General features: G+C 39.5%; 1 protein-coding gene across 1 annotated transcript in view; it reads left to right on the top strand.

Annotated features, from left to right (window-relative positions):
* Nucleotides 1–21,126, top strand: part of CFAP46 (cilia and flagella associated protein 46) — a 177,034-nt gene that overhangs the window by 64,309 nt on the left and 91,599 nt on the right. Inside the window, exons 19-25 of the mRNA XM_065408178.1 lie at nucleotides 912–1,124; nucleotides 3,029–3,248; nucleotides 3,539–3,688; nucleotides 4,440–4,544; nucleotides 10,456–10,637; nucleotides 18,674–18,805; nucleotides 20,302–20,467. Coding sequence (XP_065264250.1) covers nucleotides 912–1,124; nucleotides 3,029–3,248; nucleotides 3,539–3,688; nucleotides 4,440–4,544; nucleotides 10,456–10,637; nucleotides 18,674–18,805; nucleotides 20,302–20,467 — 1,168 coding nt within the window. The remainder of the gene's footprint in view (nucleotides 1–911; nucleotides 1,125–3,028; nucleotides 3,249–3,538; nucleotides 3,689–4,439; nucleotides 4,545–10,455; nucleotides 10,638–18,673; nucleotides 18,806–20,301; nucleotides 20,468–21,126) is intronic.

Here is a 21,126-nt window from a genome sequence, read left to right as displayed (position 1 = left end):
AGTTTTACATCAGTTCCTTTACTCCTCATTTTCAATCAACTATATGGCACAAGGGGGGGGGAAGGCAATACAAAGATGTGTGTCATGTGGCACCAAAATGTCCTTGACAGTTCCAGACACATGCCAAGCAGTTAAGCTTTTTCACTCCACTGTCCCCAGACCAGTGACACTAGAAGTAGTGGGAGAATGCTTTCCTAGGCAGCAAGCACTTAGCTATGTCCAACACCTGCCAGCAGGATGCGCTTCCATGCATGTGCTCAACCTAGAGGCAACAGTAATTATGAGCCTGCTGTATAGAAAGTACAATAGTTACAGGCTTGATGCAGAAATTACTGGATGGATTCTATGATTTGTGTTATGGAGGAGGTCAAGATAGATTATTATAATGGTCCCTTCTGGTCATAAAAATCTATGAATTCTTGATAGATGTGCAGCATTGAGGTGCCCTCCTGTGCACTTTAACCTAACTATCCAGATAGGCAAGCTAGGGATGTGCTGGAAAATTAAATGGACACTAAAAATCTATATTCAATTATAGTTTTAACCTGAAGTTTGTAATGAGCTCTGGGACTGAGGCATGGACTCATGTACACTTTATAAGGTGTCCTGGGGATAAGACATTAGATTTGGATTATGGAACACGCTATTTGCATTATTTTGGATGACAGTAGCGTTTTAGTGTCCTGGAGACTGATGTTCCTTATGTTGATTTTCCTTCTTCTCTCCTCCCCCCATCTATTTCTTATTTAAAAAACAAACAAACAAACAACTAGAAAATTTCATACGAAATGCTATGTTTAAAAAATGCTTTGCTGGATCAAGAAAGAGTGCTTGTAAATTCTAGCTCTTACAATATATTCGTTTTGGTTTTGTAGTTTTGGAATAATAGCTTCTTAATATTAATTTTATAGTATCTGGGTAGACCACTTATCCCAATATACTATGGAAAACTTTCTGCGGGCTGCAGAAATGGGAGAAGAGTTGAATGAGGCCTGGATTGTTCACAACACAGTGGTGTATGTCTTAAATCACAATAAACATCTTATAGCTTCAGGAAGACAGCGAGAGATTGTTGAGTCCCTGCAGAGTCTTCTCAGTGCAATCAAGAATACTGGACACAGTGGGTAAGTATGATGGTTGTGTTTGATTTATTACCTTTCTCTTTCCTATTAAGCCTTTTATGAAGCTAAAAATAAATTCTAAAAGTAAATTACTTTTTCATTGTGCCATATCCCAGTAGCACTAAAAAAATGTTGTTAGTGTTTTATTTGATTGGGACTTATTTGCTTTGATTTGTGCATGGATATTTGAGATGGTATAGTGGATTAGTTGGTTTAAAAATGAAGTCCCCCAGTCTAACACTGTGTGATATTCAATCTACCCAGTTTAAACCTTATTAAAGAGTGGCTATGCAAAGCTAATATGGTCTTTTTAGTTTGGAATAGCAGCAGGGCTACTGTGGCTAATCAAAAGGAAAAGCTTACTCGCACTGTCTTGCCAAAGCAGGATGCCCTGAAATGTATTCACTTGATGTGCATCTCTCTCAAATTTAATACATTATATTCATTGTAAATGTTTAATAATCAAAACAACTGTGGTCTATTATTTTTTACTACTGTTAAAGCTTTGTAAAATTTAAAACGGGGTGAGAGAAAGAAAGGAAAAGGAAAAACAAACAGTAGTTGGTTGCAGTCCAGGGGATATCCATAAACCTGTAACTACCATTAAGTCATTACTGAAGACTGAATAATTAGTATCAATAAAGATCCCAGTCAGACTTCACTGAACATGATAAGGGGAGGAATGCAGTGTAGGAATATCTTCTCTTATAAGATCTGGTATAAAGAATCCCATCTTGCCACTCAAACTGAAAACTCAAGAATGGAAACATCAAGTTAGTGATTAAAGCTTTTGTACAATCTCTTTGCAAAAATGTTTTAACTCTAACTAGCACCTTATGTAGTTACCATTCTTAGTTTTGAGCTAATCACTTAGAATCTTGGAGACCCAGAAGAAAGTTTTTCAATAAAAACAAACAGATATTGTTGATAGTGATATGGAGAAAGTGAGGATGCTGTTGATTATTGGAGAGATGGAATTTTGGATGAGGAATATGGCAATCCCAGTACTGCTAGCGTTTAGGAAGAATGCAACAATGATGACGGGGACTCCATCATTGACAGTAGCAATACTCTATGCACCACCACAGGTGGCAGAAAAAAAGGCTGCCTGACTTATGGCAAAAAGTCAAATAAAAAAATTAAACTCCCTTTACTACTTCTGGTACTCACTTTCTACAATATGTGCCTTAATATTGTCTCCAGTAGTCTACACAGAAGAACATTTTTTTCATGTTGTCAGATTAGTGAGTATTCCAAGGAAGCAGTAATCATCTCTTGTTTTGGAGTCACTTTTGCCAGGACCCTTATGTAGTTATGTAAAATGCACATTAACGGGGAAAGAAAAGTTAATAATGAGGGCACCATAGCTACTGTGAGATACCTCAGTCAGATGTTGATCTATGCTTTACCAGAAGGGATATCTGCTACAGCTGTTGCTAATCTGCAACTCAACAATTGATTGTTGTGGAAATTAATGCAATGTTACAAATAAAGAAGTATGATTTCACGTAAGAGGAGTCGACACAAGAATGTTTTTGTGCAAATACTCTTATCAATACAAGTGAGAGTGTAGAGGAATAATAAAAATCTTGAACTGATACATAGACAAAACATTTCATAAATAGAATTTTTTCCAGGAGGCAATGGCAGATCTTAATGTAGAACACCTTGGAAAGAACATTATGAAAAAACATGATGGCTAAATTTATCTAAGCTTAACTTCAGTATATTTTAACTTTTTCTCCAATGTGAAAGTGCTTCTTTAGGGTTATTTTGCAAATGTTTCATAAGTTTGCTTTCCAAGGGAAACTTGGAATTTAGAGAAGTGTTAATCATCTTTCTGTGCAATCTTTATTTTGCTCTAGGGAGATGTTTCTTACACTTAGTCTTTTTGTTTTGTCTTTCAGAAATACTGTTGTTTTGGTGATGTTATGTAATGCTTTGGCTCGAGGCCTAATTCTTTGTTGGATTCCAAATTCAGTTTTGAAAACTGGTGAGAAGAAAAAGATAGACGCAGCAACAGACAAAAGTAAAAGGCCCTCAATAAGGGGGGTTGAAAAAACAAACATTGTCCAACCTTTGTCCGTGGATCCAAATGGACTCCCTGATATTAAAGCGGCCTTAGAGGTACAAAGTTCTCATTGCTCTGTTTCCTATCAAACCACTATATTTGGAGGGGGGGAAAACCTCTCCCCACCATACACACACATGAGCTGTGCTCAGTAAAGAACGTGAGCATGTGCCTAAGTTGGAGAATTGGAGCCTTTAGCCTTTGACTCAGTTGCCTCATAGAGATGTTAGACAGATAGATTGATATGTGGTATTCTCAGCATACCCTCTGAGGAATGCATTGTATTCATAACAGGTGCTGGGCTATGGATTCATGTTCTAAGTTTTATTTTATTCTTGGATTTTAGGTTTGTGAATTTGCCCTGAATTTGACAAATGGAAACATACCTAATGAACTGGTACCTATTGCTGTACGACAACAGATCATTGCTACCTGGGTGAAAGCGAAACAGTTACTTCAGCAACAAATTTGGCATAAACTTGGAACTGATGATGAGGTATAGATTCTGTGAAATCATATGTGAAAAATGAATACATATAACATGTACACTTTTTGAATGCAATATGGAAAATAAGATTTAGTTGTTCCCATTAACACATTACAAAGGACAACTAGTTTTTTGCATGGGGTGTAGAAATGACATTCTTGAGTTTATTTAATTTCTACCTTCTGTTTTTAGCTACAAGAAATAATTAGTGATAACTCTGTCATATGACGACATCATAACTACACCATCATTTAAAGATATACATTTATAGAGTTATAAAATGCTAAGAGACCTCAAGCATATTTCAATAAATATATAATATCATATTTTCATTATATAATTAATATTAATTTGAATTTATGTTCTTGCTGATGTATTTCAATGGGAATGCCTGTTTTAAATAAAAACAAAAATAAAATATATCTAATAAAACCATGATTTCAGAATTTTGTAGCATATGTATTCATATTCATAATCTCTTTCATATTGAAACTATTGGAGTTTTGATTTGACAGGAGTTATGAATGAAATGAAATATATAAAAACTATCAAAATTTACATTTTAGGGACACAGTAAAAAACAGAAGGGTAACAGTTTTTCTTGTAGCTAAATGACCCTTTAATGCCAATGAGAGTTCTACATATATATTCCCAAACATAGTTAAAATATATCCTTTCTCTACTTATTGATTTTACATTATTTTATAATGTTTATATATGCATAAAGTTTGGAATAAATGCGACATTTCTTGCTTCTCAGAATGGCGAGGGACAAAATCCAATCACAAAAGTTCTTGTTGCTTTGGAAATGTACTCATGTAATGGCTTGGGTCTCATGGACTTTACTGTTCCCAGTTTGTCTCAGGTATTTAGCTTTATTTTACTAGGTTTTTACTTGTGATAATATGTAGGTCTACATACTGTAGATGTTGCTGGTATCTTTCTGTAATCTCTGTTTTGCATAGTTGGATACAAAATTATTTCTGCTGGAAAACTATACTGTTTTTTATTTTCTTTTAAAACTTTTTAAAATTAATGTAATAATCATAACAGTTAGTAAATTGACATCCCTGGAGGTTAAATCTCTACATTTAACCACAAAATGGGTCCAATAAGAATAGTGGGAGTGTAAGATTTCCCCTGCTATTCTACCAGCTGGGAGCTGTCAGATTCTGGTAAAGATGCATTCAACATCAGACCACACTTCCAGCCACTCATCTCTGTGGCAAAGATGACAATTTAACAGATGCTCTGTGCTGAAAATACTGTACAAAAACCCAAGCCAACACATACCTCAACTATTCTCTAGTCACTTCTTGAGGTCTTGAGAGAGGGGCACAAATAGAACCTGTGGCCATTTAAGGGAACATGAAGAGGTTTTCATTATTTGTGTCTCAGGAAAGCAGTAATGCATCACTATCCACAATTTCTTTAGTATGTGACTATTTGTTTTGGGGCAGATTTTGCCACCATTATTCATATTGATTAGTACCATTCTCTAAATGTAACCCTACTGAGTTACTAAGCATGAGTCAGGGTGACAGAATCTGGCCTATATCCCAACTGTCAAAGTTGCCTTTGAGTTCTGTCAGTCTGTTTTGTAGTCATATCTGTATAACATCCACAGTGCAGGGTATTAGCTATATCCCCCAGTTTCAGGGCATCTACACCTATATTCCCCCTCCATGATCCACGAAGGGAACTGACTTCAGGCTTCTGGCTCTCAGTAATTACCTCTTTTGGGTGGAAACCCACATCTCTCTCCCTCCTGACCAGGGACTTAAAGGCTGCACAGTTCCCTGCTGTACACTTGGATATCCCCACCAAGCCAGACTGCCCAAAAGGCCTGTGTCTTCACTTTGCTTTCCCTCGGAGGGTTATGACTAGTGTATTGCCTGCAGTTTTAAGCTCCTTATAAGCAAGCACATTTATCCTTGAGGTAGAAGCATTACAGAGAAAACATTAAAACAATAAAAAAACTACATGCATGCTAAAAAGCTTACCAGAGGTCACCCTCAATTCCAACCTCATGCTCGGCTTTCAAAAGCCACAAGTGGGTTTTCTTGTGGTTACGAGTACATATCCATCTTAGAACCAGAACCCAGACTGGGCAGATCAGCCATTTTTTATATACAGCTTGGGCCATTAATCGTGGTCTTGTGTAACAGGTAATTGGCAGACAAACCGTCTTCTCAGGGCATAGCTTCAAAAGTCTTGGTTTTTGCATAACGAGAGTTGGGGAATTTGCATTATCCTTGCCGTAGGGATTGCCCAGGAAATCCAATTAACACTTATTGTCCCAAAGTCCATACATGTCTAGCACATTTTCAGTGTAGTCATTTGAATTCCCAAATCTCACATCTGCCCCCAGAGAGGTTACACATGATCACAGCCCACAATAATATATACACTTAGTACAATAAGGTCTTTTAAGGATACCATGAGAAATTAAGAACATAAGAACGGCCATACTGTGTCAGTCCAATGGTCCATTTAGCCCAGTATCCTGTCTTCTGACAGTGGCCATTGCCAGACGTTTCAGAGGTAATGAACAGAACAGGACAATGTTGAGTGATCCATCACCTGTTTTCTAGTCCCAGCTTTTGGCAGTTGTAAGTTTAGGGACACCTGGAACATGAGGTTGTGTCCCTGGCCATCTTGGCTAATAGCTGTTTATGGAGATATTCTCCATGAACTTACCTAATTTTTTTAACTTTTTTTTTTTTTTGGCTTTCACAAGATTCCTTGGCAGTGAGTTCCAGAAGTTGACTGTTGTATGAAGAAGTACTTCCTTTTGTTTGTTTTAAACCAGCTGCCTATTAATTTCATTGGTGACCCATAGTGCTTGTGTTATGGAAAGGGATAAATAACACTTTTCTATTCACTTTCTCCACACCATTCATGATTTTATAGACCTCAATCATATCCCCTCTTAGTTGTCTCTTTTCTAAGCTGAACAGTTCCAGTCTTTTTTTTCTCTCTCCTTGTATGGAAGGTGTTCCATATCCCTAATCATTCCTGTTACCGTTCTCTGTACCTCTTCCAATTCTAATATATCTATTTTGAGATGAGGCAACCAGAATTGTATGCAGTATTCATAGGGTGGGTGTACCATGGATTTATAGAGTGTCTTTCTGATATTTTCTGTCTTATCTATCTCTTTCCTAATGGTTCCTAACTATTAGCTTTTTTGACTGCTGCTGCACATTGAGCGGATGTATTCAGGGAACTATCTATGATGACTCCACGATCTCTTTGAATGGTAACAGATAATTTAGACCCTATAGTTTTGTATGTGTAGTTTGGATTACATTTTTCAATGTGCATTGCTTTGCACTTATCAGCACTGAATTACATTTGTCATTTTGTCTCACAGTCACCCAGCTGGGTGAGATTCCTTTGTGAATCTTTGCACTCATCTTTCTTTGCACTCATCTTAGGACTTAACTATCTTGAGGAATTTTGCATCATTTGCAAATTTTGCCACCTCACTATTCAGCCCTTTTTCCAGATCATTTTATGAACATGTTGAACAACACAAGTTCCAGTACAAAACTTTGGGAGACCCTTATGTTTACCACTCTCCATTGTGAAAACTGACCATTTATTCCTACTCTTTGTTTCCTGTCTTTTAACCAGTTACTGATCCATCAGAGGACCTTCCCTCTTATCCCATGACTGTTTAGTTTGCTTAAGAGCCTTTGGTGAGGGACCTTGTCAAAGGCTTTCTGAAAGTCCACAAACACTATATCAACTGGATCACCCCTGTCCACATGCTTGTTGACTCCCTCAGAGAATTGAATCTATCCCAACATATCATGTTTATGTGTGTCTGATAATTTTGTTCTTTACTATAGTTTCATCCAGTTTGCCTGGTACTGAAGTTAGGCTTACCGGCCTGTAATTGTGTGGCTTTTTTTTAAAAATTGACATTACATTAGGTACCCTCCTGTCATTTGGTACAGTGGCTGATTTAAGCGATTTAACCCAGGTAGTAGTTCTGTTAGTAGTGTTCAGAACTCTTTGGTGAATATCGTCTTGTCCTGGTAACTTATTGCTCTTTAATTTATCATGTTTTTCCAAAACCTCCTCTACATCTCAGTCTGGAACAGTTCCTCAGATTTGTCACCTAAAAAGAATGATGTGGTAGTGGGGTCTCCTCCATATCCTCTGCAGTGAAGACTGATGCAAAGAATTACTTTAACTTCTCTGCAATGGCCTGGTCTTCCTTGAGTGCTCTTTTAGCACCTCGATCATCCAGTGGCCCACTGACTGTTGTACTTAAAACAATCTTTGCTATTAGTTTTTGTGTCCATAGCCAGTTGCTCTTCAAATATTTTTCTCCACCTGCCTTATTATACTTTTACACTTGACTTGCCAGAGTTTATACTTATTTTTATTTTCCTTATTTGACTTCAGATTTTTAAAGGAAGCTTTTTTGCCTCTAACCACCTGTTTCACTCTGTTTTTAACCATAGTGGCATTTTTTGGTCTTCACTGTTTTGTTTTTAGTTTGGGGTATTGTAGCGGTACGGCGACTCACCCCTGCGGTGCCTCCTGCTGGTCGTCTGGGAATTAGCTCTTTTCCAGCCGTTGGAGCACCCTCTGCAGGCTGGTGTCCTGCCGCAGCTTGGCCCCCGTGTCCCTCCCAGGACTCGGTGCCCCTTGCAACCCCAGGGTGCTTGCCCCTGGCAGTAACGCCTCACTCTTAGGGTCTCCCCTCCCCGGGGAACCCCCACCCCCTATCCCCACCTCGCCTCAGTCGTAGGCTACTGCCAGTCACCAACTAGCCCCCGCTCCCTGGGGCAGACTGCAGTATAAGCCACTCATCACAGGCAAGGGGTTTTTGGACTTGTTGCCTTTCTCTGCAACCCAGTAGCTCCAGGGGCCTTGTACAAGGCCCTGCAGCCTGGGGAGTTGCTGGCCTGGAGCTCCCCAGCTCCTCTGGCCTTTCCCCAGCCCTGCTTCACTCCAGTACCCGTTAGCACTCAGGCAGCTAGGTCCATCTCCCTCCTCAGCTAGAGGGAGACTCTTGCTTCTGGCCCACTGCCCTCTTATAAGGGCCAGCTGGGCCCTTATTAAGCCAGCTATAGCTGTGGCTGCTTTCCCAATCAGCCCAGCTTTCAGAGCTGCAGCCCTCTCCAGGGCTCCTTTTACCACTGCAGCCCTCCCCAGGGCTGCTTGTCCCCTTCCAGGGCCGGAGCGGAGTGATCACCTCGCTACAGGTATATATTTAGTTTGAGTCTTTATTAAGGTGGTTTTAGAATAGTGTTTATGCAGTTTGCAGGCATTTAACTGTTCTGACTGTTCCTTTTAATTTACTTTTAACTAGCGTCCTTGTTTTTGAAGTTAAATGCTATTGTGGTGAGTTTCGTAGGCATTTTTTCCCATACAGGGATGTTAAATTTAATCACATTATGGTTGTTATTACTGAGCAGTTGCCGTATCTGTCACACAGGGGTTTTTAATATTTTATATCCTACTGTAAAGAGATTTTTTGAAAGCAGTGGCACATATTTTCCCACCTATTTGTAATCTTTTTTCGAGACTTGAAATTTACCACTTGTGAATCTGATGAAATTGTTATTTAAACCTTTAGCAGATAGCTTGTTGTATCAACTGTCCCTAAAGATTGGATTCTTAGTAGCCATAAGTCTCTGCAGAGTTCATGAGATCTAGGTCTTGATGGCTGAGCTCCCATACACAGTTTCATAAACTAAAACGACCCTGCAACCCCCCAAAATCCTGACTAAATTTCCCCTGTACCAATCCACCAACCAACTCAGTCTTTTCACTAAGCTTTACTCAAATACCAGGGAATTCAGGTTATATGGTCTATATGTTAAGAAGACCCTTAGCTACTATCTAGACATAACTAAGCCTATATATAAGTATCCTTGCTGTTTGCAGAAATGTTACATATCAGTAACTATAGTTCTTTGAGTAAATTGTCCCACAGATCCTCAAGGCCAGCTAAAGGTTCAAATGATAATTCTGTTAGTTTCAGAAACAGAATATAATGTTGAATGCACCATTTTAAAAATCTGATTCCTCTTATTTGGCTCTAATAGAGGTTCCAATAGGTGAAAGAATTAAAAATAAAGTTGGAAACCTCAGTCCTTCTGTTTGGCATTCAGCACCAAGCCCCAAATTTTTTAGAAGATTCTGAGTCAATGGATGGAGTGCAGGCATATGCCAAGAGTGGGAATCTATGCCAACAGTGTTCTTCAAGAACTATAGTCATCATAAATAACCTTTCTTTCCCAATTCTAATTCTGTAGGTCACATTCCACATTTTTCTTTGCCTGTAATTAGTAACTTTTTGTTTGTGCAGTGAACACAGTGTGTTTGATATTATACAAGATGCAAAGATAGATGGGCTGTGTTCCAAAGATTTTGCGATGTAAAAGACCAACAAAGAGAAGATAGGATAACTTTAAATTACTATATATACATTTTTTTAAAATTTGTATTTGTGTGAATCAGGAGGATTTGAATGAAAAAAGATGGTGGCTCTGCAAACTGCTATTTGAATCAGGGCTTGTCTTATACACTGATCATGAGAAAGTCATATCATGTACAGGGCAGTACGAAGTGAAGGACAGAAATAGAATTATGTAATCATACCTTTATATATGTTGTTTTCTTTGAGTCTTTACAAAGTTGTTGGGTGACATATAAAATATTTAATATATCCTTGCATACTGTGTATGAAAAGTGATTGACAATCAAAATTATAGCATAAGAGAACATATTTCTTTTGCTATTATTTGCAGTTAGTGAAAATGACTTTAGAATGCAACTGGTCAGATCCATTAGTGGAATTGCAGACATTGACACGACTTACACATTTTGCATATGCATCACATGACCATGAAATAGTGATGACTTGTTCCCAAAGAACCTTGCAACTAGATGATGCAGTTTTGTATGATACAGATGCGAAGAAACATGAAATGTAAGTATACAGAATTTTCATTTATAACATAAAATAACTTTAAAGCATTCAGTAATATAGGTACATTTTTGTGATAATATAATCAAAATTGTTAAAGGTAAGGATCTGTTTTAAGGAGTAAAAAACTGTATTTAAGAGTAAAAGCTGAAACTTCCCTCTTACTCACTTTATTGCGATTAGCAGTTCCAGCACTGTTTGAGCATTGAGGGCTAGATTATAAATTTACAATGCAGCTTGAGAAAGGAGCAATGCAGGAAGCAGATTGTGAGTCCTTGACTTAGTTCAGGAAAATGTGTAAACACATGCTAAAGGCCCATTGAAGTGAATCATATGCTTAAAGTTAAGCATGTGCTTAAGTGCTTCCCTAAATTGGGGCCTCTAACATTCACAATCTTGTTCCTGCTTTCACTTCATTCCAGGGGGAAGGTAATCTGTGCTAGCCCTTCTGGTGATGCAGGATTGTGTCCCTGACTGCACTGGGTTTGATGCATGGACTGAATTGATGCAGTTTGGAGGTGGTGCCAAGACTGCCCACATCTCTGCTCATCTATTCCCTGATCACTTCTGTGGGAGGAGGAGGAGTAGCCCAGTGGCAGCTACTCTTTCCCCACACGGGGGATGGAGATGGAGGTAGCCCATATAAGATGGGCTTTTTATGTTCCCTTATTCTCCTCTGCAGTCATGCAGCAGGCCCATGATTGAGACCTGGATTATTATGTATATCATTTATGTTGTAGTACCTAGGTGCAATGAAAATGTTAAGAAAAGAGTTGCAATCTGAAAACTGGCTTTATATCTGGGATTAAGGCAATTTCCACACTAGGTTGAGGATCTGCTGATACGGTCCTATCATCCAGAAAAGAAGATCCCCAGATTCTCATAAACTCATAGACTTTAAGGGCAGAAGGGACCATTATGATCATCTAGTCTGACCTCCTGCACAACGCAGGCCACAGAATCTCACCCACGCACTCCTGTAACAAACCCCTAACCTATGCCTGAGTTATTGAAGTCCTCAAATCGTGGTTTAAAGACCTCAAGGTGCAGAGAATCCTCCAGCAAGTGACCCATGCCCCACGCTGCAGAGGAAGGCGAAAAACCTGCAGGGCCTCTGCCAATTTGCCCTGTAGGAAAAATCCTTCCCGACCCCAAATATGGCGATCAGTTAAACCCTGAGCATGTGGGCAAGACTCACCAGCCAGACACCCAGGAAAGAATTCTCTGTAGTAGCTCAGATCCCACCCCATCTAACATCCCATCACAGACCATTGGGCATATTTACCTGCTAATAATCAAAGATCAATTAATTGCCAAAATTAGGTTATCCCATCATACCATCCCCTCCATAAACTTATCAAGCAAGATATTTCTTTTGCCCCCACTACTTCCCTTGGAAGGCTGTTCCAGAACTTCACTCCTCTAATGGTTAGAAACCTTCGTCTAATTTCAAGTCTAAACTTCCTAATGTCCAGTTTATATCCATTTGTTCTTGTGTCCACATTGGTACTAAGCTTAAATAATTCCTCTCCCTCCCTCATATCTCCCCTCAGCCTTCTTTTGGTTAGGCTAAACAAGCCAAGCTCTTTGAGTCTCCTTTCATAAGACAGGTTTTCCATTCCTCAGATCATCCTAGTAGCCCTTCTCTGTACCTGTTCCAGTTTGAATTCATCCTTCTTAAACATGGGAGACCAGAACTGCACAGAATATTCCAGATGAGGTCTCACCAGTGCCTTGTATAACGGTACTAACACCTCCTTATCTTTACTGGAAATACCTCGCCTGATGCATCCCAAGACCTCATTAGCTTTTTTAACAGCCATATCACATTGGCAGCTCATAGTCATCCTGTGATCAACCAATACTCTGAGATCCTTCTCCTCCTCTGTTTCTTCCAACTGATGTGTCCCCAATTTATAACCAAATTTATTGTTATTAATCCCTAAATGCATGACCTTGCACTTTTCACTATTAAATTTCATCCTATTACTATTACTTCAGTTTACAAGGTCATCCAGATCTTCCTGTCTGATATGCCGGTCCTTCTCTGTATTCGCAATACCTCCCAGCTTTGTGTCATCCGCAAACTTTATTAGCACATTCCCACTGTTTGTGCCAAGGTCAGTAATAAAAAGATTAAGTAAGATTGGTCCCAAAACCAATCCCTGAGGAACTCCACTAGTAACCTCCTTCCAGCCTGACAGTTCACCTTTCAGTATGACCCGTTGTAGTCTCCCCTTTAACCAGTTCCTTATCCACCTTTCAATTTTCCTATTGATCCCCATCTTTTCCAATTTAGCTAATAATTCCCCATGTGGAACCGTATCAAATGCCTTACTGAAATCGAGGTAAATTAGATCCACTGCGTTTCCTTTGTCTAAAAAATCTGTTACCTTCTCAAAGGAGGAGATCAGGTTGGTTTGGCACAATTTACCTTTTGTAAAACTATGTTGTATTTTGTCCCAATTACCATTGACCTCAATGTCCTTAACTACTTTCTCCTTCAAAATTTTTTCGAAGACCTTGCATACTACAGATGTCAAACTAACAGGCCTATCGTTACTCGGATCACTTTTTTTTCCTTTCTTAAAAATAGGAACTATGTTAGCAATTCTCCAGTCGTACGGTACAACCCCTGAGTTTACTGATTCATTAAAAATTCTTGCTAATGAGCTTGCAATTTCATGTGCCAGTTCCTTTAATATTCTTGGATGAAGATTATCTGGGCCCCCCCAATTTAGTCCCATTACGCTGTTCGAGTTTGGCTTCTACCTCGGACGTGGTAATATCTACCTCCATATCCTTATTCCCATTTGTCATCCTACCATTATCCCTAAGCTCCTCATTAGCCTCATTAAAGACTGAGGCAAAGTATTTGTTTAGATATTGGGCCATGCCTAGATTATCCTTAACCTCCACTCCATCCTCAGTGTTTAGCGGTCCCACTTCTTTCTTTGTTTTCTTCTTATTTATATGGCTATAGAACCTTTTACTATTGGTTTTAATTCCCTTTGCAAGGTCCAACTCTACATGGCTTTTGGCCTTTCTCACTTTATCCCTACATGTTATGACCTCAGTAAGGTAGTTTTCCTTGCTAATCCCTCCCATCTTCCACTCCTTGTAGGCTTTCTGCTTTTCCTTAATCACTCTCTGAGATGCTTGCTCATCCAGCTTGGTCTACAACTCCTGCCTATGAATTTTCCCCCCTTTCTTGGGATGCAGGCTTCTGATAGTTTTTGCAACTTTGACTTGAAGTAATTCCAGGCCTCTTCCGCCTTTAGATCCACAAGTTCTTCAGTCCAATCCACTTCCCTAACTAACTTCCTTAATTCTTTAAAGTTAGCCCTTTTGAAATAAAAAACCCTAGTCCCAGATCTATTTTTGTTTATCCTTCCATCTAGTTTGAACTGAATTAGCTCATGATCACTCGAACCAAGGTTGTCCCCTACAACCATTTCTTCTATGAGGTCCTCCCTACTCACCAAAACCAAATCTAAAATAGCATCCCCTCTTGTTGGTTCTTCAACTACTTGGTGATGTATATATGCAGCCCAAAAAGGAAATGTGGTTTGACCAAACCTGGATGAAATTAGCCCAGTTAATAATATTGTTTTTATACTGTCAGGGAAAAAAGTAATTCTGGATGGAAAATTTTGAGCATAACTAAATGCTGACCTTAACTGGAAAAACATGTGTTCTTTATCATCTGCAGCCATTCACTAGGAAATTGGCTTTCTACCTTTTTTTTCAAATCTTTCAGCAAAATGAGATATTCAAATATATAGAGCTCTCTGAATAAAACAATGAATGGATAAAATATTTTCATCTTTGACACACAACTTTAGTCCAGGATTTGTCATAATTTCTCCAGTATAAATACACAAAATGAAAAATGAGTATTATTTGCATGGTAAAGAGCAACATTAGGATAAAATAGGGCTTAAATTTGCTTTAGTTTTCATTTTTTCAGTGTAAAAGTGAACTGTGGAACACTGGTAACCTCTAGTGGTCATAATCATTATTGCATACTAGTTTTTGCTCTAAAGCAGGGGTCGGCAACCTTTCAGAAGTGGTGTGCCGAGTCTTCATTTATTCACTCTAATTTAAGGTTTCGTGTGCCAGTAATACATTTTAACGTTTTTAGAAGGTCTCTTTCTATAAGTCTATAATATATAACTAAACTATTGTTGTATGTAAAGTAAATAAGGTTTTTAAAATGTTTAAGAAACTTCATTTAAAATTAAATTAAAATGCAGAGCACCCCGGACTAGTGGCCAGGACCCGGGAAGTGTGAGTGCCACTGAAAATAAGCTTGTGTGCCGCCTTTGGCACTCATGCCATAGGTTGTCTACCCCTGCTCTAAAGGGTAGGTGGTAGGCCAGGTAGACCCGGTAATGCAGTAAAAGTAAGTTCACTTTGAAATTTTTTCTTTTTATTCTCTTCTTTGCATACAGTTCGGTTTTTTAAAGTTTGCATAATATAGATACAACAGAATTTATTTTCCCTGCAAAAATCCTTTTTCTCTTAAAAGCTTTGAGATCCAAATGTCTCAGAATGGAACATTTTTACCTGATTTATTTCTTTCCTTAAGCTAACCTCCTTCATTCCACCCCACCCTGAGTAAATTCACAGGGAGAAGATCAGAAGTGGAGTCATCTGGAGCCTTGTACATAGTTCTATTGTTTAAAGTTGCTGCCTAAGTCTAAAGTTATCACTAACAAATTTCAGTGTTTTATAGAATCATAGAATCGTAGGACGGGAAGAGGCCTCATATAGTCCAGTTCCATGCATTCATGGCAGGACTAAGTATTACCTAGACCATCCCTGACAGGTGTTTGTCTAACCTGCTCTTAAAAATCTCCAATGATTCAGATTCCACAACCTCCCTAGGCAATTTATTCCAGTTCTTAACTATCCTGACAGGAAGTTTTTCCTAATGTCCAACCTAAATCGCCCTTGCTGCAATTTAAGCCCATTGCTCCTTGTCCTATCCTCAGAGGTTAAGGACCATAATTTTTCTCCCTCCTCCTTGTAACAACCTTTTATGTACTTGAAAGCTGTACATATCAGGTCCCCCCCTCATTCTTCTCTTCTCCAGACTAAACAAACCCAGTTTTTTCAATCTTCCCTCATAGATCATGTCTTCTAGCCCCTTAATTACTTTTGTTGCTCTTTTCTGGACTTTCTCCAATTTGTCTACATCTTTCTTGAAATGTGGTACCCAGAACTGGACACAATACTCCAGTTGAGGCCTAATCAGAGCAGAGTAGAGCAGAAGAATTACATCTTGTGTCTTGCTTACACCATTCCTGCTAATACATCCCAGAATGATGTTTGCTTTTTTTGCAACGGTGTTATACTGTTGACTCATATTTAGCTTGTGATCCATTATGACCCCTACATCCCTTTCTGCAGTATTTCTTCCTAGGCAGTCATTTCCCATTTTGTATTATGCAGCCTTGGAAATACTTTGCTGTGGGAGGTCTAAAGATTGTGTCCTAATCTTGGAGGGGTTCTGAATAGGGTTCTGCATGTGTGTGTGTGTGTGTATGTATATATATACATACATACATACATACAATATATATCTATATTGTGACAAAGTTCCTTCTCTGCCTTGGTGGGTCCTGCGCTTATTGGCGGATTTGCTCGCCTCAGAGATTCATGGCAGCCCTCAGTTTGGCCACTTTTGCTAGCGGCTCAAACCTGCTGTTCACTCAGCTAACCTCATCACTGGCCAGCATGGGGAAAGGAAGGAGAGCAATCCCCACAGTCTCTGCTGACCCACCTAGTGGGTCGGGGGAGGGGGGGGTAGGCCAGAGACCTTCCCCTCTGGTGGGACTCACAGTCCAGGTCACCTCCTCTTGTCTCAAATAGGGAGTTGAGGCAGATGGGGGGAACCCAGGTGCTCCCTGGGTGCTCCCTCTATTCCAGGTTCCAGCCCAGGGCCCTGTGAATTGCAACTTTCTACAGTATCTCTTGTAACGGCTGCGTGACAGCTACAACTCCCTGGGCTACTTCCCCATGGCCTCCTCCCAACTCCTTCTTTATCCTCACCACAGGACCTTCCTCTTGATGTCTGGTAATGCTTGTACTTCACAGTCCTCCAGCAGTACGCCTACTCACTCTCAGCTTTTTGTGCCTCTTGCTCCCAGCTCCTCACACACACGCCTCACTGACTGAAGTGAGGTCCTTTTTAAACCAGGTGCCCTGATTAGCCTGCCTTAATTGATTCTAGCAGCTTCTTGATTGGCTCCAGGTGTCCTAATTAGCCTGTCTGCCTTAATTGGTTCCAGCAAGTTCCTGATTGTTCTGGAACTGCCCCTATTACCTTACCCAGGGACAAGGGACCTGCTTAACCTGGAGCTAATATATCTGCCTTCTATCACTCTCCTGTAGCCATCTGGTCCGACCCTGTCACTATATATATATAATATAAAAAGAGAGAGAAAGAGAGAAAGCTGCATTAGTGTTAGGACATGTCTACACATACAGTGCTGCAGCAGTGCAGTATATCGATGCAGTTGCGCTACTGCAGCATGTCTGGTGAAGACGCTCTAAGCCGACAGCTCTCCTGTCAGCATAATAAAATCACCTAAGTGAATGGCAGAAGCTATATTGGTGGGAGAAGCTCTCCCACCGACATATCGCTGTGCACACAAGCATTCATGTTCATGTAACATACAGGGCCCTACCAAATTCATGGCCAAGAAAAATGCGTCACGGACTGTGAAATCTGGTCTTTTGTGTGCTTTTACCCTATACTAGACAGATTTCATGGAGGAGACCAGCGTTTCTCAAATTGGGGGTCCTGACCCAAAAGGGAGTTGCAGGGGGGTCACAAGGTTATTTTAGGGAGGACATGGTATTGCCACCCTTACTTCTGCACTGCCTTCAGAGCTGGACGGCCGGACAGAGATGGTTGTTGGTCGAGTGCCCAGCTCTGAAGGCAGCACCCCGCCAGCAGCAGCACAGAAGTAAGGGTGGCATGGTATGGTATTGCCACCCTTACTTCTGCGCTGCTGCCTTCAGAGCTGGGTAGCCAGAGAGTGGCAGCTGCTGACTGAGGGCCCAGCTCTGCAGGCAGCAGTGCAGAGATAAGGGTGTCAATACCATGCTCTGCCATCCTTGCTTCTGCAGTGCTGCTGGCAGTGGCTCTGCCTTCAGAGCTGGGCTCCCAGCCAGCAGCCACCACTCTCCAGCTGCCCAGCTCTGAAGGCAGCGCCGCCGCCTGCAGCAGCTCAGAAGTAAGGGTAGCAGTACCATTACCCCCCCACACACACAATAACTTTGCAAGCTCCCCACCCCCCCCCCAAATCCTTTTTGGGTCAGGACCCCTACAATTATAACACCATGACATTTCAGATTTAAATAGCTGAAATCATGACTTTTTGATTTTTAAAATCCTATGACCGTGAAATTGACAAAAATGGACCATGAATTTGGTAGGGCCCTGTTTATGTCGCTCGGGGGGTGGTTTCTTCACATTTCTGAGCGACATAAGTTATGCTGACATAGGCTGTAGTGTAGACATAGCCTTAGAGTTGAGGAAGGTCAGCCCCAGAAGGAACAAGAAGGATAATAAATTTTCCATACTGGTTTGTTTTGTTTTCTAAAAAATGCACACAAGTTTTAGGCTAACTATATCACAAAAATCCTGAATTAAGTTTTTGTTTGACTTGGATTTTGATTGTGTGTAAGGTGATAAACCCTTACATATTTTATCTCTGTAATTAATGTAAATGTTGTTATCCCTAATATGATTCCAGTATTATTTTACAGAACCAGAAAGGTAGAGTATAAAAAGTATAGAGTAATGTTTGTTTCATATTAGTTTCATAATGTTGTATCTGATTATTAAAAAGGTTTTCAAATTTAGTTTATCATGTTAGTAGAAACTGAATAAACGTTTTTAAGTACAAAGTCCGTAATACCACCATTTTGTAAAAGACAAAGACTGTAGACATCAGTCAATGGGAATGGATGCATTCTCACTCTATACATTTAGAACACATCATGAATTATTTGTCTTTATGCAGAGATGATTACACAGCAAGACAAGAAATGTTAAGCACTGCTGCTTGTATACAGGGGAGGAGTATAATGGAAAATTTGGCTGGAAAAAAACATTTGCGCTTAGCAGCATCGAAAGCCTTTGTTCAAAGTGCAAGGTATGTTGTATTTTGACAGGGCGCAGCAGAATAATTTAATGCAGCTTTAATTTTTTATATAATTCCTGTTTTGGAACCAGATCAACATATTGTTCTTTTCCAAGAAGTGGCTTAAGTGCAAAATGTTGTGGGCTGAAATACTTAACGAAGGATCTGGTGGAATCTTCCAGTTCAGAAAAATCCTGAGTACTCATGTCTCCCATATAGCTGGATACTGGAGCTTCAAAATAGTATCTTTAAAGTCACTACTGATCAATGAAGGTGAAGCCACAGATCCAAAGTGGGGGAGAAAATATTATCTAATACCTGTAGGAAATAGCAGTACTGGGGACAGTAAAAAAATATCAGTCTTCCAAACAAAAGGAAAAAATAATTGGTCCCACTGGCAGTCAAAAGTAGATAGGATTTGAATTTTTGATAGATGAGAATCCGAAGGTTTAACCTGAGACTGCCAGTATTCCAGCTCTTTTTTGAAAGTGTGTGATAAGATAAGTTTGAGGAAACAGTGTAACAGAATCATTAGAGGATATCCAGTTAAAGCGAACAATTCTGTGCCTCTTTAAATGCAAATGATGAGACTTCTTCATAAATAATAGAGTATTCTGTACTGAATTGGGCATAGCTGGACAGAGATTCTAAGAGGGAAGCAAGAAATATTGTTTGCAAAATATTGGCTATAAAAATAAATCCAGTGACAAGTTATATGAAGGGAAATACAGAGTTTTTAAAAATGCTAAAATTGCATAACTTTTTCAGACACCATGACCATTCTGGTAAGCATAGTGAGCAAGCCTTAGGCATCATCATCTGGTAACAGTCTGTTATTTCAGAAGATTCCCATTTACAGCTAGATGATGGGATTTAAGCCACTGAGTAGAAAGATGGCATGGTACCACAACTGGGAGAGAATTATTAACTTCAGGACACAAAAATAGCAATTGCATGGAATATTGAGAATAGAACTATCCTTGTACGGAACTAGAGACATTGAAGTTGTGTCCTCATATTACTTTGGTACTTCATCATAGTGTGTGAAACCACATATTAGCTTAAGGGTTATTTTTAAAAAATGATACTGTAATGAGAAATTAACATGGTTGGGAGACAAAATACAATCGTTTAAAAACAGAGAGTTTTATTATGAGTCCCAAGTACAATTTCAACAGTTTTAGTAATAAAGAATCTTCAAATGGGTTACAAGTAAATATAACACATAGATATTACTGGTATCATATAAAAGTATATTTTTTTACTTATTTCTTACTGCAGCTGTTTGTGAGTGTGAACATATTCATTACCCAAAATGGAAAATGCTTTCTATAGTGGGTTAATTCAAAAGCCCCTCATCTGAGGGGGACATATATAAATCCTGATTAGGACACAAAGGGAGATGAGTTGGGTGGTTTCATGGTTATGCTTAGCAGACATTGACTACAACATGCAGTTTAGCATGAATGGCAGTCTTTTCTCAGTTTAATCATGCTTTTCTCCCTCAGATATGCAGGTGAAACAGGAAACTGTATCCTTGTAATACTGGCAGCTAGACACTTCTGGAATGCATGTTTACCTTTTATAGGATCTCCACAAGACAGAGAACAGCTTAAAGAGCCCACAGAAACAATTCTCAAAAACATCACTAAAGCAGAATCTAAAATTAAGCAGGTAAGATTATCTAATAAGTAGCAACATTTTAGTAGAATTTACTGACCGGTTGTGATTTTGAAGCAAAATTTTGCTTTACTTTGAAACTATGGATATTTACTTCAGGATTTTCTTTCCTGCGGGAGGGGAGAAAACTCCAAGTTTATCAGTCTAGCACCTTTTATGAGCACTTACATTCTCTCTCATCTGCACACATGTTGACCTATCTCATCAATAGCCTCTCAACGGGAACTGTTTTCTTCAAAAAAATTTGCTGCAATTTACGACTTTCAGGTGTCCCTTTCTGAAGCTTACAAAATGGTATTAATAGAAAATATTAATATAAGAAAATATGGGGAAAATCAGCCAGTAACTTGCAGATTGGTGGTGATAGTAGGTCATATTGCTCTTGATCTACAGGACATATATTCAGAGAAAATCTCCAGTAAACGGAGGTTCTTCAAGTGTTTGTTCATGTCCATTCCAATCAGGTGTGTGTGTGCCGCGTGCACACCAGTCAGAAGATTTTTCCCTTAGCAATGTTCGTAGGGTCGGCCTGGGCGCCCACTGGAGTCGTGCCTTCGTGGTGCCAAATATAGGGCCCTGCCGACCCTCCATCCCCTTAGTTCCTTCTTACCACCGGTGGCGGCTAGCTGGAACAAACTGTTGCTCTTGCATTG

Source organism: Emys orbicularis, chromosome 7, assembly GCF_028017835.1.
Source record: "Emys orbicularis isolate rEmyOrb1 chromosome 7, rEmyOrb1.hap1, whole genome shotgun sequence".
Taxonomy (NCBI): domain Eukaryota; kingdom Metazoa; phylum Chordata; order Testudines; family Emydidae; genus Emys; species Emys orbicularis.
This window is presented reverse-complemented; position numbering and strand designations above follow the sequence as displayed.